The 26201-nt window shown below is 38.4% G+C and overlaps 1 protein-coding gene across 1 annotated transcript in view; it reads right to left on the minus strand.

The window, feature by feature from the left end:
- LOC139691672 (GDNF-inducible zinc finger protein 1-like) overlaps positions 1–15249 on the minus strand; it is a 33287-nt gene extending 18038 nt beyond the window's left edge. Inside the window, exons 1-3 of the mRNA XM_071589515.1 lie at positions 15136–15249; positions 11048–11167; positions 10728–10844 (exon numbers count right to left, since the gene is read on the minus strand). Coding sequence (XP_071445616.1) covers positions 10728–10844; positions 11048–11167; positions 15136–15249 — 351 coding nt within the window. The remainder of the gene's footprint in view (positions 1–10727; positions 10845–11047; positions 11168–15135) is intronic.
- Positions 15250–26201: the final 10952 nt, after the last annotated feature.

The following is a 26201-nucleotide window of genomic DNA, read 5'->3' on the forward strand; positions in this document are numbered from 1 at the left end:
ACAGTGGCGCCTCGCACACAACTACGAATGCATGTGACATTGTATGTACGGTATTTCGTTATAAAATCTAGTTCCTTTAAAAGCCCCAAAATTTCAGAGTTTAAGAGGACGCCTCGGTAGCTTAAGTGGCTAAAGCACTCGACCGGATATTGAGGGATCTGGGTTCGAGTCCCAGTCAAGGCGAATGATTTTTACGCTCTGAAATTGTGGCATTGAAATGCACATTAGCGGATGACTCCGTTAAAAAAAAGTTACTGTTGCGGCATCTCCTGCAGTTTCTTTGGAATTTGTCAAAGGGAAAACACCATAACTGTTTAAAGTTGGCTTTAACCTCGTGGACAGTGGTGCCTCGCACACGACTACGAATGCATGTGACATTGTATGTACGGTATTTTGTCATAACATCTAGTTCCTTTAAAAGTCCCAAAATTTCAGAGTTTAAGAGGACGCCTCGGTAGCTTAAGTGGCTAAAGCACTCGACCGGATATTGAGGGATCTGGGTTCGAGTCCCAGTCAAGGCAAATGATTTTTACGCTCTGAAATTGTTGCATTGAAATGCACATTAGCGGATGACTCCGTTAAAAAAAAGTTACTGTTGCGGCATCTCCCGCAGTTTCTTTGGAATTTGTCAAAGGGAAAACACCATATGTGTTTAAAGTTGGCTTTAACCTCGTGGACAGTGGCCCCTCGCGCACGACTACGAATGCATGTGACATTGTATGTACGGTATTTCGTCATAACATCTAGTTCCTTTAAAAGCCCCAAAATTTCAGAGTTTAAGAGGACGCCTCGGTAGCTTAAGTGGCTAAAGCACTCGACCGGATATTGTGGGATCTGGCTTCGAGTCCCAGTCAAGGCGAATGATTTTTACGCTCTGAAATATTTGCATTGAAATGCACATTAGCGGATGACTCCGTTAAAAAAAAGTTACTGTTGCGGCATCTCCCGCAGTTTCTTTGGAATTTGTCAAAGGGAAAACACCATAACTGTTTAAAGTTGGCTTTAACCTCGTGGACAGTGGTGCCTCGCGCACGACTACGAATGCATGTGACATTGTATGTATGGTATTTCGTCATAACATCTAGTTACTTTAAAAGCCCCAAAATTTCAGAGTTTAAGAGGACGCCTCGGTAGCTTAAGTGGCTAAAGCACTCGACCGGATATTGAGGGATCTGGGTTCGAGTCCCAGTCAAGGCGAATGATTTTTACGCTCTGAAATTGTTGCATTGAAATGCACATTAGCAGATGACTCCGTTAAAAAAAAGTTACTGTTGCGGCATCTCCCGCAGTTTCTTTGGAATTTGTCAAAGGGAAAACACCATAAGTGTTTAAAGATGGCTTTAACCTCGTGGACAGTAGCGCCTCGCGCACGACTACGAATGCAAGTGACATTGTATGTACGGTATTTCGTCATAACATCTAGTTCCTTTAAAAGCCCCAAAATTTCAGAGTTTAAGAGGACGCCTCGGTAGCTTAAGTGGCTAAAGCACTCGACCGGATATTGAGGGATCTGGGTTCGAGTCCCAGTCAAGGCGAATGATTTTTACGCTCTGATATTGTTGCATTGAAATGCACATTAGCGGATGACTCCGTTAAAAAAAAGTTACTGTTGCGGCATCTCCTGCAGTTTCTTTGGAATTTGTCAAAGGGAAAACACCATAACTGTTTAAAGTTGGCTTTAACCTCGTGGACAGTGGTGCCTCGCGCACGACTACGAATGCATGTGACATTGTATGTACGGTATTTCGTCATAACATCTAGTTCCTTTAAAAGCCCCAAAATTTCAGAGTTTAAGAGGACGCCTCGGTAGCTTAAGTGGCTAAAGCACTCGACCGGATATTGAGGGATCTGGGTTCGAGTCCCAGTCAAGGCAAATGATTTTTACGCTCTGAAATTGTTGCATTGAAATGCACATTAGCTGATGACTCCGTTAAAAAAAAGTTACTGTTGCGGCATCTCCCGCAGTTTCTTTGGAATTTGTCAAAGGGAAAACACCATAAGTGTTTAAAGTTGGCTTTAACCTCGTGGACAGTGGCGCCTCGCGCACAACTACAAATGCATGTGACATTGTATGTATGGTATTTCGTCATAACATCTAGTTCCTTTAAAAGCCCCAAAATTTCAGAGTTTAAGAGGACGCCTCGGTAGCTTAAGTGGCTAAAGCACTCGACCGGATATTGAGGGATCTGGGTTCGAGTCCCAGTCAAGGCGAATGATTTTTACACTCTGAAATTGTTGCATTGAAATGCACATTAGCGGATGACTCCGTTAAAAAAAAGTTACTGTTGCGGCATCTCCCGCAGTTTCTTTGGAATTTGTCAAAGGGAAAACACCATAAGTGTTTAAAGATGGCTTTAACCTCGTGGACAGTAGCGCCTCGCGCACGACTACGAATGCATGTGACATTGTATGTACGGTATTTCGTCATAACATCTAGTTCCTTTAAAAGCCCCAAAATTTCAGAGTTTAAGAGGACGCCTCGGTAGCTTAAGTGGCTAAAGCACTCGACCGGATATTGAGGGATCTGGGTTCGAGTCCCAGTCAAGGCGAATGATTTTTACGCTCTGAAATTGTTGCATTGAAATGCACATTAGCGGATGACTCCGTTAAAAAAAAGATACTGTTGCGGCATCTCCCGCAGTTTCTTTGGAATTTGTCAAAGGGGAAACACCATAAGTGTTTAAAGTTAGCTTTAACCTCGTGGAAAGTGGCGCCTCGCGCACGACTACGAATGCATGTGACATTGTATGTACGGTATTTCGTCATAACATCTAGTTCCTTTAAAAGCCCCAAAATTTCAGAGTTTTAGAGGACGCCTTGGTAGCTTAAGTGGCTAAAGCACTCGACCGGATATTGTGGGATCTGGGTTCGAGTCCCAGTCAAGGCGAATGATTTTTACGCTCTGAAATTGTTGCATTGAAATGCACATTAGCGGATGACTCCGTTAAAAAAAAGTTACTGTTGCGGCATCTCCTGCAGTTTCTTTGGAATTTGTCAAAGGGAAAACACCATAAGTGTTTAAAGTTGGCTTTAACCTCGTGGACAGTGGCGCCTCGCGCACGACTATGAATGCATGTGACATTGTATGTACGGTATTTCGTCATAACATCTAGTTCCTTTAAAAGCCCCAAAATTTCAGAGTTAAAGAGGACGCCTCGGTAGCTTAAGTGGCTAAAGCACTCGACTGGATATTGAGGGATCTGGGTTCGTGTCCCAGTCAAGGCGAATGATTTTTACGCTCTGAAGTTGTTGCATTGAAATGCACATTAGCGGATGACTCCGTTAAAAAAAAGTTACTGTTGCGGCATCTCCCGCAGTTTCTTTGGAATTTGTCAAAGGGAAAACACCATAAGTGTTTAAAGTTGGCTTTAACCTCGTGGACAGTGGCGCCTCGCACACAACTACGAATGCATGTGACATTGTATGTATGGTATTTCGTCATAACATCTAGTTCCTTTAAAAGCCCCAAAATTTCAGAGTTTAAGAGGACGCCTCGGTAGCTTAAGTGGCTAAAGCACTCGACCGGATATTGAGGGATCTGGGTTCGAGTCCCAGTCAAGGCAAATGATTTTTACGCTCTGAAGTTGTTGCATTGAAATGCACATAAGCGGATGACTCCGTTAAAAAAAAGTTACTGTTGCGGCATCTCCCGCAGTTTCTTTGGAATTTGTCAAAGGGAAAACACCAAAACTGTTTAAAGTTGGCTTTAACCTTGTGGACAGTGGCGCCTCGCGCACGACTACGAATGCATGTGACATTGTATGTACGGTATTTCGTCATAACATCTAGTTCCTTTAAAAGCCCCAAAATTTCAGAGTTTAAGAGGACGCCTTGGTAGCTTAAGTGGCTAAAGCACTCGACCGGATATTGTGGGATCTGGGTTCGAATCCCAGTCAAGGCGAATGATTTTTACGCTCTGAAATTGTTGCATTGAAATGCACATTAGCGGATGACTCCGTTAAAAAAAAGTTACTGTTGCGGCATCTCCCGCAGTTTCTTTGGAATTTGTCAAAAGGAAAACACCATAAGTGTTTAAAGTTGGCTTTAACCTCGTGGACAGTGGCGCCTCGCGCACAACTACGAATGCATGTGACATTGTATGTACGGTATTTCGTCATAACATCTAGTTCCTTTAAAAGCCCCAAAATTTCAGAGTTTAAGAGGACGCCTCGGTAGCTTAAGTGGCTAAAGCACTCGACCGGATATTGTGGGATCTGGGTTCGAGTCCCAGTCAAGGCGAATGATTTTTACGCTTTGAAATTGTTTCATTGAAATGCACATTAGCGGATGACTCCGTTAAAAAAAAGTTACTGTTGCGGCATCTCCCGCAGTTTCTTTGGAATTTGTCAAAGGGAAAACACCATAAGTGTTTAAAGTTGGCTTTAACCTCGTGGACAGTGGTGCCTCGCGCACGACTACGAATGCATGTGACATTGTATGTACGGTATTTTGTCATAACATCTAGTTCCTTTAAAAGCCCCAAAATTTCAGAGTTTAAGAGGACGCCTCGGTAGCTTAAGTGGCTAAAGCACTCGACCGGATATTGTGGGATCTGGCTTCGAGTCCCAGTCAAGGCGAATGATTTTTACGCTCTGAAATATTTGCATTGAAATCCACATTAGCGGATGACTCCGTTAAAAAAAAGTTACTGTTGCGGCATCTCCCGCAGTTTCTTTGGAATTTGTCAAAGGGAAAACACCATAAGTGTTTAAAGTTGGCTTTAACCTCGTGGACAGTGGCGCCTCGCGCACGACTACAAATGCATGTGACATTGTATGTATGGTATTTCGTCATAACATCTAGTTCCTTTAAAAGCCCCAAAATTTCAGAGTTTAAGAGGACGCCTCGGTAGCTTAAGTGGCTAAAGCACTCGACCGGATATTGAGGGATCTGGGTTCGAGTCCCAGTCAAGGCGAATGATTTTTACACTCTGAAATTGTTGCATTGAAATGCACATTAGCGGATGACTCCGTTAAAAAAAAGTTACTGTTGCGGCATCTCCCGCAGTTTCTTTGGAATTTGTCAAAGGGAAAACACCATAAGTGTTTAAAGATGGCTTTAACCTCGTGGACAGTAGCGCCTCGCGCACGACTACGAATGCATGTGACATTGTATGTACGGTATTTCGTCATAACATCTAGTTCCTTTAAAAGCCCCAAAATTTCAGAGTTTAAGAGGACGCCTCGGTAGCTTAAGTGGCTAAAGCACTCGACCGGATATTGAGGGATCTGGGTTCGAGTCCCAGTCAAGGCGAATGATTTTTACGCTCTGAAATTGTTGCATTGAAATGCACATTAGCGGATGACTCCGTTAAAAAAAAGATACTGTTGCGGCATCTCCCGCAGTTTCTTTGGAATTTGTCAAAGGGGAAACACCATAAGTGTTTAAAGTTAGCTTTAACCTCGTGGAAAGTGGCGCCTCGCGCACGACTACGAATGCATGTGACATTGTATGTACGGTATTTCGTCATAACATCTAGTTCCTTTAAAAGCCCCAAAATTTCAGAGTTTTAGAGGACGCCTTGGTAGCTTAAGTGGCTAAAGCACTCGACCGGATATTGTGGGATCTGGGTTCGAGTCCCAGTCAAGGCGAATGATTTTTACGCTCTGAAATTGTTGCATTGAAATGCACATTAGCGGATGACTCCGTTAAAAAAAAGTTACTGTTGCGGCATCTCCTGCAGTTTCTTTGGAATTTGTCAAAGGGAAAACACCATAAGTGTTTAAAGTTGGCTTTAACCTCGTGGACAGTGGCGCCTCGCGCACGACTACGAATGCATGTGACATTGTATGTACGGTATTTCGTCATAACATCTAGTTCCTTTAAAAGCCCCAAAATTTCAGAGTTAAAGAGGACGCCTCGGTAGCTTAAGTGGCTAAAGCACTCGACTGGATATTGAGGGATCTGGGTTCGTGTCCCAGTCAAGGCGAATGATTTTTACGCTCTGAAGTTGTTGCATTGAAATGCACATTAGCGGATGACTCCGTTAAAAAAAAGTTACTGTTGCGGCATCTCCCGCAGTTTCTTTGGAATTTGTCAAAGGGAAAACACCATAAGTGTTTAAAGTTGGCTTTAACCTCGTGGACAGTGGCGCCTCGCACACAACTACGAATGCATGTGACATTGTATGTATGGTATTTCGTCATAACATCTAGTTCCTTTAAAAGCCCCAAAATTTCAGAGTTTAAGAGGACGCCTCGGTAGCTTAAGTGGCTAAAGCACTCGACCGGATATTGAGGGATCTGGGTTCGAGTCCCAGTCAAGGCAAATGATTTTTACGCTCTGAAGTTGTTGCATTGAAATGCACATAAGCGGATGACTCCGTTAAAAAAAAGTTACTGTTGCGGCATCTCCCGCAGTTTCTTTGGAATTTGTCAAAGGGAAAACACCAAAACTGTTTAAAGTTGGCTTTAACCTTGTGGACAGTGGCGCCTCGCGCACGACTACGAATGCATGTGACATTGTATGTACGGTATTTCGTCATAACATCTAGTTCCTTTAAAAGCCCCAAAATTTCAGAGTTTAAGAGGACGCCTTGGTAGCTTAAGTGGCTAAAGCACTCGACCGGATATTGTGGGATCTGGGTTCGAATCCCAGTCAAGGCGAATGATTTTTACGCTCTGAAATTGTTGCATTGAAATGCACATTAGCGGATGACTCCGTTAAAAAAAAGTTACTGTTGCGGCATCTCCCGCAGTTTCTTTGGAATTTGTCAAAAGGAAAACACCATAAGTGTTTAAAGTTGGCTTTAACCTCGTGGACAGTGGCGCCTCGCGCACGACTACGAATGCATGTGACATTGTATGTACGGTATTTCGTCATAACATCTAGTTCCTTTAAAAGCCCCAAAATTTCAGAGTTTAAGAGGACGCCTCGGTAGCTTAAGCGGCTAGAGCACTCGACCGGATATTGTGGGATCTGGGTTCGAGTCCCAGTCAAGGCGAATGATTTTTACGCTCTGAAATATTTGCATTGAAATGCACATTAGCGGATGACTCCGTTAAAAAAAAGTTACTGTTGCGGCATCTCCCGCAGTTTCTTTGGAATTTGTCAAAAGGAAAACACCATAAGTGTTTAAAGTTGGCTTTAACCTCGTGGACAGTGGCGCCTCGCGCACAACTACGAATGCATGTGACATTGTATGTACGGTATTTCGTCATAACATCTAGTTCCTTTAAAAGCCCCAAAATTTCAGAGTTTAAGAGGACGCCTCGGTAGCTTAAGTGGCTAAAGCACTCGACCGGATATTGTGGGATCTGGGTTCGAGTCCCAGTCAAGGCGAATGATTTTTACGCTTTGAAATTGTTTCATTGAAATGCACATTAGCGGATGACTCCGTTAAAAAAAAGTTACTGTTGCGGCATCTCCCGCAGTTTCTTTGGAATTTGTCAAAGGGAAAACACCATAAGTGTTTAAAGTTGGCTTTAACCTCGTGGACAGTGGTGCCTCGCGCACGACTACGAATGCATGTGACATTGTATGTACGGTATTTTGTCATAACATCTAGTTCCTTTAAAAGCCCCAAAATTTCAGAGTTTAAGAGGACGCCTCGGTAGCTTAAGTGGCTAAAGCACTCGACCGGATATTGAGGGATCTGGGTTCGAGTCCCAGTCAAGGCAAATGATTTTTACGCTCTGAAATTGTTGCATTGAAATGCACATTAGCGGATGACTCCGTTAAAAAAAAGTTACTGTTGCGGCATCTCCCGCAGTTTCTTTGGAATTTGTCAAAGGGAAAACACCATAAGTGTTTAAAGTTGGCTTTAACCTCGTGGACAGTGGCGCCTCGCGCACGACTACGAATGCATGTGACATTGTATGTACGGTATTTCGTCATAACATCTAGTTCCTTTAAAAGCCCCAAAATTTCAGAGTTTAAGAGGACGCCTCGGTAGCTTAAGTGGCTAAAGCACTCGACCGGATATTGTGGGATCTGGGTTCGAGTCCCAGTCAAGGCGAATGATTTTCACGCTCTGAAATATTTGCATTGAAATGCACATTAGCGGATGACTCCGTTAAAAAAAAGTTACTGTTGCGGCATCTCCCGCAGTTTCTTTGGAATTTGTCAAAAGGAAAACACCATAAGTGTTTAAAGTTGGCTTTAACCTCGTGGACAGTGGCGCCTCGCGCACAACTACGAATGCATGTGACATTGTATGTACGGTATTTCGTCATAACATCTAGTTCCTTTAAAAGCCCCAAAATTTCAGATTTTAAGAGGACGCCTCGGTAGCTTAAGTGGCTAAAGCACTCGACTGGATATTGAGGGATCTGGGTTCGAGTCCCAGTCAAGGCGAATGATTTTTAACTCTGAAATTGTTGCATTGAAATGCACATTAGCGGATGACTCCGTTAAAAAAAAAAATACTGTTGCGGCATCTCCCGCAGTTTCTTTGGAATTTGTCAAAGGGAAAACACCATAAGTGTTTAAAGTTGGCTTTAACCTCGTGGACAGTGGCGCCTCGCGCACGACTACGAATGCATGTGACATTGTATGTACGGTATTTCGTCATAACATCTAGTTCCTTTAAAAGACCCAAAATTTCAGAGTTTAAGAGGACGCCTCGGTAGCTTAAGTGGCTAAAGCACTCGACCGGATATTGTGGGATCTGGGTTTGAGTCCCAGTCAAGGACGAATGATTTTTACGCTCTGAAATTGTTGCATTGAAATGCACATTAGCGGATGACTCCGTTAAAAAAAAGTTACTGTTGCGGCATCTCCCGCAGTTTCTTTGGAATTTGTCAAAGGGAAAACACCATAAGTGTTTAGAGTTGGCTTTAACCTCGTGGACAGTGGCGCCTCGCGCACGACTACGAATGCATGTGACATTGTATGTACGGTATTTCGTCATAACATCTAGTTCCTTTAAAAGCCCCAAAATTTCAGAGTTTAAGAGGACGCCTCGGTAGCTTAAGTGGCTAAAGCACTCGACCGGATATTGAGGGATCTGGGTTCGAGTCCCAGTCAAGGCGAATGATTTTTACACTCTGAAATTGTTGCATTGAAATGCACATTAGCGGATGACTCCGTTAAAAAAAAGTTACTGTTGCGGCATCTCCCGCAGTTTCTTTGGAATTTGTCAAAGGGAAAACACCATAAGTGTTTAAAGTTGGCTTTAACCTCGTGGACAGTGGCGCCTCGCGCACGACTACGAATGCATGTGACATTGTATGTACGGTATTTCGTCATAACATCTAGTTCCTTTAAAAGCCCCAAAATTTCAGAGTTTAAGAGGACGCCTCGGTAGCTTAAGTGGCTAAAGCACTCGACCGGATATTGAGGGATCTGGGTTCGAGTCCCAGTCAAGGCGAATGATTTTTACGCTCTGAAATTGTTGCATTGAAATGCACATTAGTGGATGACTCCGTTAAAAAAAAGTTACTGTTGCGGCATCTCCCGCAGTTTCTTTGGAATTTGTCAAAGGGAAAACACCATAAGTGTTTAAAGTTTGCTTTAACCTCGTGGACAGTGGCGCCTCGCGCACGACTACGAATGCATGTGACATTGTATGTACGGTATTTCGTCATAACATCTAGTCCCTTTAAAAGCCCTTAAATTTCAGAGTTTAAGAGGACGCCTCGGTAGCTTAAGTGGCTAAAGCACTCGACCGGATATTGAGGGATCTGGGTTCGAGTCCCAGTCAAGGCGAATGTTTTTTACCCTCTGAAATTGTTGCATTGAAATGCACATTAGCGGATGACTCCGTTAAAAAAAAGTTACTGTTGCGGCATCTCCCGCAGTTTCTTTGGAATTTGTCAAAGGGAAAACACCATAAGTGTTTAAAGTTGGCTTTAACCTCGTGGACAGTGGCGCCTCGCGCACGACTACAAATGCATGTGACATTGTATGTACGGTATTTCGTCATAACATCTAGTTCCTTTAAAAGCCCCAAAATTTCAGAGTTTAAGAGGACGCCTCGGTAGCTTAAGTGGCTAAAGCACTTGACCGGATATTGTGGGATCTGGGTTCGAGTCCAAGTCAAGGCGAATGATTTTTACGCTCTGAAATTGTTGCATCAGGCCTTTAGTTACATGCATGAAAAAATCAGATAAATGTCGGACTCTACAGAATCATTCAACAAAAATTATTCTATATTATGAATTTAATCAGAATTACAATCAATATTCAATCAAATGATTCCCGAAGATCAAGTTATTTATTTTAGAATTTAAATGAGTAATTACATCACTTATATTCTGATTGCCTTTTTCTTGCAATATGCCTTTATTTCTAATGATGACTTGGAGATTGGCAATGTCCTAATCAATATCATTTAAGCAAATTTCAACTCTCTTTACCTTAAACTTCCACCATTATGGTCTGATAACTTTTATACAAAACCTTCTTAATGCCATGCCATACCACAGTAATCATTTCATTTATTATTATACTTCTATATTAATTCCTAGATATACCTTCTTGCATTGCAATATACTTATACATCGCATGCAATAAAAACACATTCTCTATATAATGAGCAATAATATAACATTATTGTCTTTTTGATTAGCAAGTAATTGCACAGCTCTGTGGTTATGATAATCTTTCAAGCCAAAAAAAATTAGTGGTTTTCATTAATACCTATCCGTGCATCAAAGATTTAGTATAAAGTATTGTATTTTTTAAGATGACTTACAGAAAACTTTTCTACTGTAAGTATTCATGAGTTGAAAAAAGAAACATGAGCAATAATAGAACTAATATCACAGATTTAGTTTATTAATTACCTTTAGAGAAATTCCTTCCAGATTCTTAACATTTTGGTCCACATCTCCCTGGCTAGCTACAATTTTATTGGTCTCTTGGTCTTCAACATCCACTTCCTCTGTCTTCACTATAGTGCCCTGAGTTAATTGAATAATTATTAAACAGTAAAAATATGGAACTTCAGTTATTTATAGAAAATTATATGTAAACAAATTTCATATATTAAGTAAAAATTAGTGTCATTAAAGTCTTTTCAAATGCAAATGAATAAGTATTTGCAAAATAACAAAAGCTTTGGATGAGCTTTGAAAATATCAAACTGTTCCAATGTCTTCCTTACCTGAAGAGAATCTTCTTCATGATTATCCATAATGTGGTCTACTATTTTTAGCCTAGCTGTCATTTCAACAGTTTCCTGATCTTCATTATCTGAAATTTCTTTTTTAACTGTGATCTGAACCTAATTGTTCAAAATTTAAATATTGAAAAAGATTTTAAAAAGTGGATGAACATTGAAATTGAATTTTAAATTCTTGATACACATTTTCCATTTCATTTTTATGCATATATATTTCCTATGCATGAATGCAATACAAAATTACACACCAGTGCTTCTCTCCTAAAATTTTATGGATATGATATGAGAGTATCAATGTTTACCTGAGGGGGGATAATTTATACCTGAAACACGACTAGATATAACAGCAAAAGCAATTATTTAAGGATGTAATTCGAAAATGCAAAACCAAACCACCTGATAGCTGATTTCTGCATTGAAAATGAGAATTTTAAGAGATTAGATACATAACATCAGACCATTATTGACAGGTATGAAGGATTCAGATAAATCTCAGTTTCTCTTTATTCACTGAATAACAAGTAATTTCTTCAATTTAATGGATTTATTCAAAATTGTTATCAAAATTCATTTCCATAGAATCAAGGGAATAAAGGTATCAATTTTAGAATATTAATGAGTACTTACCCTGTTCACACTGGGATTGCATATTTCTCCTAATATGCTTGATGCTCTAGTGACCACCCGCAAATTGGCAACTCCCACATCACTATCACTGGAGGCATCATTTAACTCTGTCTCTACCTTTAGATTCTTCTACAATAAACCAACAATGAAATTTATTAAAATTAATGCGACCCGATTATTTGGAAATATATTTTCTCCAGTGGATATACCAGTAGTAACTTCCTGGAAAAAATGATAAGCGAAATGCTGTAAAATGAAATTGAGCAGCCTACAATTATACAGCCTTTAGTAGATATTAATAACTATTTAAATAGGGTTATTGCAACTCAAGTTAATAGAAGCCTTAGTTTATGAGTTTTAAAAATATTAATGAACTGTTGGGAAAAAAATACAAAAAAGTTTTAATTACGAGTTTTTTTATTAAAATAGAAGATATCAATTGAAAAAATATATTAACTAATAAAATATATCAAAAGGATCAATCTCTTTCCAACATTCCCCTCAACACTTGTTTAAAAAGTGCATTATTTTTTAATCTTTTTAAAATTATGAATACTTCACAAAATAATTCCTAATAATTACCTTTAACATCACTAAATAATTGCTATCAACGAGTTTATTGTGCTTTTACTTCATAGAGTTACAAATATTAGAGGCAATTTCCTTAAAATGGAATGACATAATGAAATTAAGAACCAAAAGAATATTCTAGGGAGTACTCCAAGATCTTATTTTAATACGAGATATCATTGTTTACATGGACATTTGTATATTATCATCCTTTGCGGTTAACTCACAATTTATGAAAATTGATTGCCTACTTGCTATTAATATATTCACACTTTAATTAAAATTCACTCTCAGCTCACTGTAACTTGAGATTTCCAATTGAATATTAAATAAAATTGCTTGAAGTGTTAACAGAAGAGTGGTTAATTCCAAATTTGTATATAAACGCCAGTATAAGTCATTTGGTAATAAGACCTTAACACTTGCGTACAATAGCGAGGAAACTTCTTAAAAATAAATATGTTCATTATTCAATTTAAGTTACTTCCGTTGACGCATAACGTTATCCAAAACATTCCTCATAACATTACAAAATACCAACCATAATTGGCCTCGACTCACCGTTGCGCGGCGGTTATTTCTCTCCGCGTGTCTCTTTGTCCTTTGACTGTTCAATAGATGGTGGTTTTCATGGCACTGCTGCTTAAACATGTAGAAATCCGTCAGCAGTTTAAAGCATTTGTAGCACAGCAACCACGGGTTGCTCCTTTCCCTGACTACCTATATAAACATGATTATCAAAGTATTAAGCCCTAAACTTTCGCTCTCAATGGGGCTCGAATCATTATCCGAATAATTTGAAGGCTATTTTCAGCTAAAATAGGGCATTGTCGCACATTTCGTGGTAAATTTACTGTAAAAGCATCATTATCAATAATACGTAAACATACAACGCGTAGCTTACTTCCAATTCCAACAACTCTTCTATTGCTTCCCGCACCAATTTCTCAGCATCGTTGTTTTCATAAAATATATTTGTGTACCGTCCACCACGGCTAAGACATAATCTACACTTTAAACTTTCGTGTCGAGGCATCTTTGGAGCACTTCAATCTGTCAACATTTACTACAACAAAACAGTAACTTTCAAAATGGCCGACTACATTTCGATAGGTCGTTCGTTCTGAATCGATTACTAAGTGCGAGTTCGAGAATCGATTTCGTTTTATTTCGGCGCTAAGTGATCGCCATATTTAAATATTTTTAAATTATTTAAACTCTCACTTTAATAGAAAGTGGTCATTCCTGTGAATTTATAACTCTTTTGCACTGCCGAGAAATTTAAAAAAAATTACTCAAATTCAACATTACCTTATGTGTGTATATTTTATTTTGTACCTAAACTAAAAATTTTAATCCTGTTAAATTGATTTTTTGTTTACATGAATATTTTCTCGGGATAAATATTTCTAATAAGAATTATGACTTGAAGTGAAAATTGTGTGATTAATTTTTTCGGCGTAAAATTCTAAAAATGAACCAATGTGTTGATATACCAAAGGTTTTGCGTATTACGAGAGGAACTCCGAAAATTGGACCTTCCACATTTTGATACGAGCATTAAAAGTGCATTAATTCCAAATTACAGATTTTCTTTCCAACTATGACAAAATAACTAAGACGCAGGGAAAGAAATTACATTTGCATGTTTATTCTTAGGCAAAAAATGAGGGCGAAATTTACAAACGAATAATAAAGTGAATAATAAATGTTAACATCAAACCATTCAATGATATATTTATTATCACATTTCAAAATTTGTATAGCAGCATTCGTGTCTAAACCTTGAAGGTATAATTTTGACGTGAATTCAAAAAGGATGTCAAAAGAAGCACATTATACTAAAATTATAATATATTCTGACTACCCTATACCTACGACAGTTAATGCATCCCAATATTTATGGTTATTTTTTAAAATTGACATCGTAAATAATACAGCAATGAATCTTTTGACCTGAATCTTTGAAACGAATGATTGTCACATTTACAATATCATATTGAGCTTTTCTGATATTCTTTCAACAAGAAACGATTATTCTAGACAAAAATAAAGGTTAACGTTTTTTATGTGTCCTTGTACTATCATTTTTTCATCAATTTATTGGTTTAAACTAATTGCGGCATAGTTGACATCACCAATAATATTTTTGCCAACATGAGTGTGCAATGATCTAGTGTCTAGAACATTCAGAGTTTTTCTTTCAGTATTATATAGTGCCAGTGCTTATCTAGGACTTAGCCTTCTACAAAAGGTTTTTCCAGTGAATTAATAGAAATTTCATAAAACATGAAAGTGGATTATATTTACTTTATGTATGTGGTGTAAAGGAATAATAATTAATAAATGAGGAGCAAGGACTCAAGTAGTATAAATTATGATTACATACCGGGAAACCTGGGTATTGATTTTTTTCAATCACACCTCTCTGGTCCCCCTTTACTGGTGACTTGAGCTGCCTGATTCTTAGGAAGATACCAGATGTTGTCTTGGGAAACTAAAGGTGGGCATAGGAAAAGAATCAGAAAAAAGAAGCGTGCTTACATCACATAATGCTGTGTGGGGCTGTTCATTTATTTTTGGCAGTTGCCCCCAACCCAGTTATTAGTACACTGATAGAGAAGATAGAAAATCTCTCTAAACAAGTGGCAGTGCATACCAAAGTGCATGAAATGCCCTCACGTCCCCATTCCCTCAGCCATGGCCGAACCTCCTACCTGGCTATCCAACCATGTTTTTGTCAGTGGCACCTTGTCCGGTATAATTCCTTATAGATATTGGTGCCCTCTCTGTCTCTACCCAGTCACATGGCTCCATGAGCATAGAGGGAAGTCAGATCTTCAGCTTTACTCTGCCAATGACACTGTAATCACCACATACGGAACTGCCACTCTCTCACTTTCCCTTGGCCTCTGGCGAGAATTTTTGTTGAAGTTTGTCATCGCCAATGTGCCGCAGCCAATAATAAGGGCAGTTTTCTCTGCCATTTTGGTCTCCTTATGGGTATTGCTCATAAACAATTAGTGGGCAATGCAATTACCCAATTGTTTAAGAGCGCCATTGCATCTCCCAGCAACGGTCAAGTGTAAGTTATCTCTGGTGCCTCCAGTTATTCTCACCTTTTGGACAAATTCCCTGACATTAAAAATCAATCACGAGCATCTGGGCAAGTCAAGCAATCCATGGTTGATTTTATAGACACCATCCCTGGCCCTCTGGTTTCATCTTGGCCCCACCATCTCACAACAGATGAGCTTGGCTATGCCAATAAAGAATTTGAGCTGATGCTTCATATGGGTTCTGCATGGAGGTCATCTAGCTCTTGGATGCCTGCCTTACACCTGGTGCCAAAGAAGAGCACCAAATTGAGCCTGTGTGGCAACTACCACTTGCTGAATTCCAGAACCATGCCTGATCATTACCCAGTACCGCATATCATGTGTTTTGCGCAGGGGTTATTTGGCTGTACCATTTTTGAAAATGGATTTAGTTTGTTCATTCCACCAATAGCTGTCAACCCTGCAGGTATTCCCAAAACTGCAACAATAATGCCTGTTGGCCTTTTTAAGTTTCCATTTATGACACTTGGCCTTTGAAACACTGTGCAGACCTTTCAGAGGTTTATAGATGACATGTTAAAGGGATTCCCTTATGCATATGCATACATAGATGATATCCTTGTTGCATCTCGTAATTCTGTAGAGCATGAGCAGCATCTGGCGACAATATTTAATTATTGTGTTATTAATCCCTCAAAGTCTGTGTTTGGTGTGAATGAGATACAGTTTCTACGATGCATGGTAATGGAGGAAGGAACTTAACCACTCACTGAGAAGATTAATTTCTATGCATCATTTTCCCCTACCAGCTACCATACACCAGCTGTGGCAATTTTTAGGGCTAGTAAATTATTACAACCATTATATCCCTTATGCCGTAAATAGCCAGGATCCCCTTAGCAACCTTCTGGCAGGTAAGGTTAACAGCAAGGACTCAATCAGCTGGACACCAGCATCAGAGACTTCATTCCTAGACTGCAAAGAGGATTTATTCAATACTGCCGTTTTAGCTCATCCAAACATGTCTCTCCTCTGACCCTTTTCACAGACTCTTTGGAGTTTTTGGTTGGTGTTGTCCTTCAACAACTCACTTTCATTGGATATCAGCCTCTTGGTTTCTGGACCAAGAAACTGAGTGATGCCGAAAGGCATTATAGTGCTTATTACATGGAACTTTTAGCAGTATATAAGGCAGTGATCCAGTTCCGGCATATGGTAGAAGGACGAATCTTCATCAACCATAAATCCCTTTCTTTTACATTTTCCCAGAAGCATGAGAAGTGTTCTTCTTGGTAGTTTAGGCATTTAGACTTAACAAGCCTATTTACCACAGACATCATGTAAATAGCTGGTAAAGATAATATTGTAGCAGACACCATGTCTGGCATTCATAGCATTTCTGCCTCCATAGATTACTCTGCACTAGCTGCCTCTCCAGTGTCTGATCATGACCTTGTCAATTCCATTCAGAATTCCTCATTAATTCTGAAAAAATTTTTTTCCTAGTTCATCAAATCCTCATATATGTGATATGTCCACTTTCTTAGCCAGGCCAGTATTCACTAAGCCTTTCCATAAACAGGCACACCTCAGCATGCATGGATTATCACATCCTGTCATTTGACAGACAACCTGCTTAGTAGCAGCTGAGCACTTTGTTTGGCCTTCCATGAGGAGAGACGGCAAAACACGCTCATGTTTACAAAGGAGGAGCAAAATCACAAGTTATGTTTTGTCCCCCATTGGTATTTTCTCATTGCCAGTGCCAAACTTACGCATATTCACCTAGATTTTGTTGGGCCTCTTCCATGCAGCTATGGTTTGTTCTACATAATTGCATGTCTTTACCACTTCAGCCAGTGGCCTGAAACGTTCCCAATTCAAGAAATCACTTCAGAAACTGCAATAAAGACCCTTTTCCAGGAGAGGATTTAACATTTTTGAATTCCCGTTTGCATCACCGCTGACCAGGGGCAGCAATGTCAAAGCAACTTTTTCCGGCAGCTGATTCAGTTGATGGGAGTAAAGCACCTGCAGATATCAGCCTATCACCCTGCATCCAATAAGAAGATTGAATGCCTTCACCACCAATTGAAGGCAGCTATCCATTGCCATCATTTATGGCCAAACACTGGCTTCCTGGAGAATTGTTTTCTCTTTTCACTAGTGCCATTGCTGCTACTGCAGATTATGTCCCTGGGGCAGGGCCTTTGCCAACTCCAGCCACTGCCAGTCTCCTGACATGGAGCTTGCAACATTTTCATTTTTAAAGACCTGGAAGCTGTTTCCCATTTATTTTAGAGAAATATTAAGCTCCATCCATTGTTGGTTCCTCCTTATGATGGGCTATTTAAGTAATCCAGCATGATCCCTAAACATTCAAGCTGAAAATCCAGGGCAGAGAGGTATCTGCAGCAATTGACCACGTCAAACGAGAATATGTCATTAATGATGACGTTTCTTGTGCCCAGTTAGGTGAAACTCCCTGATTACTGCCACATTGCCCTGCTGTTACCATACCTAGGGCAACTAATCCTACCATTCCTCAGCAGCCTCCCGTATTACCACAACCTAGACAATCACAGAGAAGAGTGCCTTTTCCCAAACATTTAACTGACTTTGGGACTTAGGGGTATTTCAATTTCATTCCCTCTCCTGTATGTTATCTGATGTTACCTTGTAGTTGCTGCTGTGTATTGCATAACAGTATTTGTTTTTTATGTTCTCTTACGAACCTGGCATTTGTTAAAAAAATTTTTGTGTATTTTACAATCAATTTGTGAAGTGCCAATTACAATTTCTCTCTCTTTGCAAGAGTATCCTTCGCATTTACCAAGGAAGGTGATGTGGCGGTTCTTTTGTTTGTGCAATTCAGCGGTGTGCTATGAGGTGTCACCCTAGACACAATCCATGAGGAGGCATTTTGACCCACACTGACCCAGTCACATCTCAACCCCAGCTAAGCATTCATCCCTCTTGTACACATTACACCCTTGGCATATATATTACTGTGTTCACCTTGGTCTTTTATTCAAAGAACTCAAATTAAGTCTGCTGTTCATTCAAACTCTTTACATGGCCTTTATTATTATTTCCTAGCACCACCTGTACCAAAATCATTTCCAGCACTCCCACACTGTTTAAGGCTTGGTAATGGTTTAACTCTAACATTAATTACTTAACCAACCTCTCCATTGCTTACTGCATCATAAGGGTTATAAGGAAGAAGTTGTGTGTTGAGCCAAGAAACATGGGTGGAGAAAGGCAAGGAAGGCATATGGTTGATGTTATTTCATGCAAGGTTAGGCATTCAGTAGTTCTCTGGAATCTGTTAAACATATGGATTAACCAGCAACAGCTGAGAGGGAAGAGAACTATACTGTGACCACATAAATGAGTTTATCATCGGCCTTTATTTAATTCTAAGGTGTGTATGTTTTGCATTTGTTTTCAAGGGAGTTCAAGAAAGACTGACAAGGAATGATATGTCTCTAAAAATATTAACAGCAGTGCTATGAATGCTGGAGATTGCTTGATCATTGTCAATGAGTAAATCGACCCTTCTAGTTAATCCTTTGATGCTTCATTAGAGTGTGTAGATTAGTCAGAGGGCAAATCAATTCCAAAAGGTGACCATACTTTGTTTGGCAATGGGGAAATTATAAATTTAGGGAGTGTGCATTTTTATGTTTGCATTATTAGCCATCTGTGCTTTGAAACCAATGCTACTTAAGGTCCGACTATGCTATTTCAATTTGAAATATCTCCCTAAAGCTGACTTTTTCTTAAACCTTCAATTCATTTTCATGAAATGTGACCATTAGGACTGCAGTTGCTATTGTTCTCCTTACTGTAGTGATTAGTAGAATGTAAACTGTTCCATTAATATTTTTAATCATATGGAAATGTTTAGAAAAAACTGCATGTGAAATATTTGTCTTTTTTATTACATGACCCTTTGGAATATTGCAAATTACATCTGTCAAATGAGGAATAATATATTAAGGAAGAGATTGACTTTGACATCTCTCAGGAGAAATGATGCCTGAGAGATGACATGTTACAGTATCAACAGGTCAGACAAGTATTAATTTTTTTTAATTAAGCCTCAAGAAAATCCCTTTCACTGCCCTTGGTGATTTCTTGATTTAGAACTGTTTTTGGACATGCGAAAAGTTTGGTGTTGATATCTCTCAGGAGAAATTATTATTAAGAATTATTAATTTTTTACCTTTTGCCTCAGGAAAATCCCTTTCACTGCCCTCAGTATTTCTCATTTAATGATTGAGATCAGTTTTTGGACATGCCATCAGTGTATGCAAAAACGAAAATATTAATATCTTATATTTGTAGGTACTTTGTTAATGTCATTTCAATACGTTTCCCTAATATTTAATCCACTTTTGTGAATATTAGTCATGCTACAAGGACAATCAATAGTTTATGGTTTATTCTGCAAGCATGCTATTTTTCAGGTGTTTTGCCCTAATAACATTTGATTCTGGAGAACCCTGAATTCTTCATTCCTTCCTACTTTAGGTTTTTCCCAGCAGTTCTCCCTGACTATTTTATTAGGACTTCCTAATTTGTTTACCTTTCTGTCAACTTTATTTTCTTTAAACCAAACATAAAAAAGCAACCAGTTCAAATCTATCATTTTGCTACAGTGACAATGTTCCTGAATCACAAAAAAGCTAAAATACCCAGTCATTAAGATTAAATGAGGTACCAGGCAAAGATAAATCTAGATATATCAATCTTGATAAACTCATCATCGGTTAATGTCAAAACATAATTCATCTCCAACCTTTTCCCCAAATGCCCCATCAACCTATGCTTACAATCAAGCATTCCACTCCTAAAATCACCAACCCATCCCTATGCCACTCACCAGTTGTAGGCTCCTTTGAGGGGAAATAAGCATTGGAATGACATGAGGAGGCAATAAGGGATTGTGGGAAGAGAGGTTTAGATCTACTAAGCTGACATGTATTTATTGAGGTTGATTTCAAGTAGAGAAAATATGATGACATTTATTAGGAGGGGATTAGGCAAACAGATTGGTCGATCTCACAAGGCTTTTTAATTGGCAGTTCATCTATAGGTGAGAGATGAACATAGGGGCTTTAAAAATGAGGTGCCATCATTACCATGTGAAATGGGCATTAGATCTTTCAGAAAGAATTTCAGTCCGTGGGATCCCAGGAAAAAGGTGATACAAAGGTTAAATCCTATATCAGATGTGTGGCTTTTTTCTTTAATTTGTGATGCTGGGTGAAATGGTTTATTTTATTCTCTTTGAGATTTTTTGGGTATACCTTTCTATGGAGTACATTGCATAGATTATGGGATGTTTGCTGAGGGTGACTGTGATGTTGAAAATCGGTGGTCTGCAGAATGTGAGAGAGCAAAAATATTATGATTGTCAAGCACTTGTGGTCATGCTCTTCATTTTATGCAATGGAATGCATTACCAACTTGTACAATCAAATAAACAAACTCCCTTACCCCTGTAATTCTACCTTACTCTCTTTTTTCCTATCTTTTTAAACCGAAACAACCATTCCTTAAACCAGTGATCCTCTATAACCATCCAAGAATCCCAATTGAGCCAACAATATAGAGGTAAGGACTCATGAAGCTTTGTATATACTAGATTACACATCGTTTAAAAAAAATTGAAAGAAGTTCCTGAGAAACGACAACTTATATTTTATATGCTGACCATTACTTGGGAAAACCATATAAACATAATGAATTTCCAAACATGATCATTCTGAAGCAATATCCGTAATGTCATATGCATATCCATGCTGGGGTGAAGTCTGCACAATTGTGAGGTATTCAGGTGTTTGCAGTGCCTAAAAGGGCATATGTTCAACAACGGAAGCAAATCCCACCAATGAATTTTTTTCAAGGATAAACATATATTTTCAAATTTGGTTCAATGGCTGATGACTAAGTGTATTCCTGAGGGATATTTATGTTATCATCGTGTGCTACTTTCTATAAAATGGCGGTTAAACAGATTTCATACCGATTTAAATATTAATTTGCATTACACAGTCATTTGAGTAAGGCATGTTTATTGATTTCTCCTAAGAGGGAAAAAAGCAGCATTTTTTAGTAATTTGCGTTTTTCTGGATTGTAGGAACTATCTACGACCACAGTATAATATAGGTTCAGCAAACTTAAATGTGAGAAAACATCTGTTTTTGATGAGCAGCTACCAGGACAACAGTCACATATGATTACCAAAGAAATCATTACAAATGTCCAATCCTTGATTCTTGCTGATCAATAATTAAAAGTGCTTCAAGTAGCAGAGGCCATGAATGTGTCGACCAGAATGGTAATTAATATTTAACATAAGTTGGCGATGATAAAATGTTCTCCCAAATTGATGCTGCGATTGCTCATGGTGGACAACAAGCTGATTTGGCTGACAACTTTGAAATATTGCATTCAGCAAATAACTCAAGATCTAAAGGTGTTTTTGTGTTGAGTTATCAATGTTGATAAAGCCTGGATTCATCCAGATTGTTTTTTGGCATGCAAGAGGCATCTATCTCATGCATTATTTAGAAAAATGAAGAATTATCACCAACGAATACTTAATTGAGTTATTGGACCAATTTAATAAAAAATTGGAGACAAGGCTTCATTTGGCAAAGAAGAAGGCCCTTTTTCACCGCAATAATGCACCAGCATATTCATCCGGAGTTGGTACCGCCAAACTGCATTAACTACATTAGGAAAAGCTGCAATATATCCTGTATTCACCTGGAAAAAATGTTATTCAAACAAGGAAGTTATTGCTGAGACAGAGGTGTGTTTTGGAGAGTTAGGCAAATCTGATTTTTTGGAGGGGTTATACAAATGGCAAAATTGGTGAGAGAACTGTATATTTCTTAAAGGGGACTATGTTGAAAAATAAAATAAATGTTTTTTTGAAAAAATAGTTTCCTTATTTCTAACCCGGGTACTTATTGAACCTCCCTCTTAGATGCAGCCTTGAAAGTGTACTTGAATGTTAACCTGAGGCTGAATACCAGTGAAGGGAGGTAAAAAGAAGAGGATTTATTTATATAAATAAACATGGATTAGGAATGAAAACTTTTAATACTTGGTTCTTTTATCCTTAGTTTTAAAAGAATACATGTATATAAGTTAAGGTAATAATTGCATCTGTTTTAATACTACATGCAGCAGCAAACTGCAATATATACAGTGTTGCATCCAAAAGTGGTAGGCCTGATTTTCTCTGGCAGGAATGGAGGGTTGGAGGGGGGTCTGCCTGGCAATGTAAGATGGAGGGGGCGCAAAGTAACAGACCAGCATAAACCTCATTTGCCTGCAAGCCGTCGTTGAGTGAGGACACCGTTTTTAGTGAAGCAAATTTTTTGTCCACGTCAAAAGACAAAATGAATCTAAATTTAAAGCTTTATCCTGTGAAGTTTTGTGCAAAACTTGGGAAGACTAACTAAGACCTGCGATATGATCAAGCAGGCTTATGGGGACACTGGCTTATGCCATTCCACTGTATTTGAGTGGCACAAGTTGTTTAAAGAGGGTGCGGAACTCATTGAAGACAACCATCACTACGGATGGCTGTCAAATGCAAGAACTGAGATAAATGTGGACAGAGTGAGGGCACTGCTAAACACAGATCAATGCTTAACCAGAACCAGTGAACAAATTGCAGACCAGTTGGGTCTGTCTGCATCCAACGTCCAATGCATTATTTCACAGGATTTGGCCATGTGCAAGGTGTAAGCCAAGATGGTCCTGAAAATTTTGCCATGGCATGCTGGTCGTCAGAAACCTCTGGGGCAACACCGCATTGCCACATTGTTGCACCCGCCCTATTCCCCCCATCTGGCACCACCAGACTTCTTCTTCTTACCCCTGATTAAAAGACAGCTCAAGGGATGACATTAAGACTCAACAGAGGCCCTTCAAGAGGCTTCTACAAGGGTCATCAATGCCATCCCAAAAGAAAATTTCCAGCAGGCGTAAGGGGAATGGGAGCAATGTTATACTAAGTGTGTAGCATCTCAAGGAGCATACTTTGAAGATTATTAAGCCGAAGGAAGTATATTCTCAATAAAATTCTTGTACAAAATCAGTCCTTCCACTTTTGGGTGCAACCTTGTCTATGCTATTGGAGATTTTGCCACTCAACATAGATAGAAATAATACATAAATAACCCAATAATTTGCAAACCTGAATATATAATTAGGTTTAAAATATGACCAAAAGGGAGGTAGCTTAGCCTACCATTTTTATACGAAAAAATATGAATGATGATACTGTAAAAAATCACAATTAAGCTCCTTTTAAGCTTAAATAAATGATTCTAGAGATTTGATAAAATGTATCAAGGGCCATTTGAAAAACAGCCTTGCATACAAGGAAATATCGTAAAACTTGCTGAACTTTAGTTCAAAACTCAGTGACTGATGTTAAACAAAAATCAAAATAGGTAATAAAATTCAATTAATATCAGAATATAAAAATTCCATCTGCTATTTTTGCAGTGGGGTTTTTTACACCATATATTTAAATTTTTATTTAATCTAGTTTAAAACTTTGTTTATTGTGTCTCTAAGACTCCTTTTTCATGGTTACTCTGTTCAAAAACCAATTTTTAAGAATGAGAATGAGGATACTCATTTCCAACCCCTAGCTTTGGAATTTCCTCAACTGTTCTGACTAAGAAGAAAAAGGTTTTTATAGCTGTTTACACTGGTGAATGTGTAAAATTTATTATTCTAGAAAGGTAAGAATGCTGTTATCCTTATGAAATGCTCAAGGGTTTGTTACAGAACCATTTTTTTTTTAAATGAGGTTTGGAGAAGAATCTAGTCCTGCAGCAACATTTTTTAAATCATTAATGTCTAAAAATTAAACTTTTTCAATTGGTAAAGCTTTCTAACAAAGTGTTCTAATTATGAGTTGACTCCGTGTGGCTTTTTAAATCTCTTTGGTTGCATTAACAATTAGATACATGAGAAGAGGTTAACAATTAATGCATACATGTTTGTACACCACATTCAAAATGCCCTTCACGACCATTCCTTGTGATATTTGGAAGTCAACTTTTTTCTTAATATGGATGCATAATTTTTAAGTCATTGCATTCATCCAGTATATTTGAGGAGTATCTTTGACAAAAACATTTCTAGGGCTACAGCAAGGAAAGGTAAACCTTATGCTGCTATCAAATTTCAGTGAATTAGAGAGTTGATGAATAGAAGATGAAGTTTTTTCAATGATGGTGACAGAATCCAGTTACTTTAATGAGGAAAATCCTCATTAAGATGAGAATTCTCCTGAGAGAACGAAAATGCATGATAATAAGGGATAAGTATACAGGTTCTCAACTAAACACGAATGGTATTCCAATCAGAGAAATATTTATGATTCTAGCCTGGGTGCAAGTGTGTTTAGTTTGTAAGCAGAGTTCCAAATGGTTCTGTCAAATAGAGTCTGTAATCAAATTGTGGCAGAACATGATTTCTGATTAAAATGAAGAACTTGAATTTATTTCTGTAATAAAATTCCTCATTATAGAGGGATTAATAGGAAATCCATATGAAGTTTACAAAAGTAGAGAGGGACTCATTTAATTTCAGACAACCAAAACTTAGTTGCTGAATATTCAACAGGGACCAAAATCCCTTGCAGATGACCTCCCAGAAGGATAGCCATCAAGTGCTACAACAGAAAAATATCAAAAAAGATACAAAACATCATGTATGACATTAAGCCACCAAAAGGGCATGAGATACCTTAGACCATTAGGATAGCAACAGAAAAGTTGCAAAATAACTTGCAGTAAGGAATATGGATGGGTAAACTCTGGGAAAGGTGAGTGCTGCATTTCTTAAAAGCCCTTTAAAAGCAATTTTCCCAGCAAAGATTCGTAGATTCCAGAAGTTACCAACACATTTAACCTTGCCGCTCAGTGCCAAAGAAACCAAAGTGAAAAGCAAATGTTTCAGCAAATTGCAAACATATCCAAACCCATGCATTTCAATGCCAGAATACCAACAATTTCATTTATATTTCCAACTAAGTGGCATTTCTCCAAAAGAAGCAAGAGTATTTGAGATGATTAAATTTGAAATGTTTGGATGAGTAAAACTTTCTTCATAGACCCCTTATTTTGCTCCTTAAAGAGTGTGATTTGGACTGAAATACCTTAAAGACTCCTTATCTGGAAGGAAAATACCACAAATAGTAATAGCATTCCAATCTTTATTTTTATTTAGAAACAGATACTTAAAACCCTTAAATTCCCAATGCACTGTCTCAAAGACAATGTCAGCATTGCAATTCCATTAATGATAACTTAGAACTAGGGAATTCCCTAGCAGCTTTTCAGCAATAAACAACAAAGGAACCTATGTAGATATACCTCAAATTCATTTGAACTAAATATTGTGCAATTGAAAATGGATTCCTAATAGATTTAATAATATTCAAATGATAGATAGCAAAATAAAATATTTCAAAGCTGTTAATTTTTATTCAAATAAGTTACACAAAACAGAAGAATGATGACACTTTTTGAAAAACATGAAATAAATGTAGTACGATGGTCCTTGGTGATATAATTATTTGGAAGAGTGTATGATCATTCATTCATACATTGCCTCTGTAATTCTTGGGGGAAGGATTTGTATAATTCAAGCACTTTAGTTTCTTACTTTTGTCTAAGCCTTCCTGTATTCAATGATGATGCTTTGCTATTAAAATTCTGACGAACATGTAACTCATTTATGTGGGCTTTCAAAAGTATATGGCTGTGAATAAGGCTCCAGTTGTGAACATGAGTCAATGATATTGAATATTATTTACATTGCTCACTGA

Source organism: Hetaerina americana, unplaced genomic scaffold (assembly GCF_022747635.1).
Source record: "Hetaerina americana unplaced genomic scaffold, ioHetAmer1.1.p SCAF_39, whole genome shotgun sequence".
NCBI classification, from domain to species: domain Eukaryota; kingdom Metazoa; phylum Arthropoda; class Insecta; order Odonata; family Calopterygidae; genus Hetaerina; species Hetaerina americana.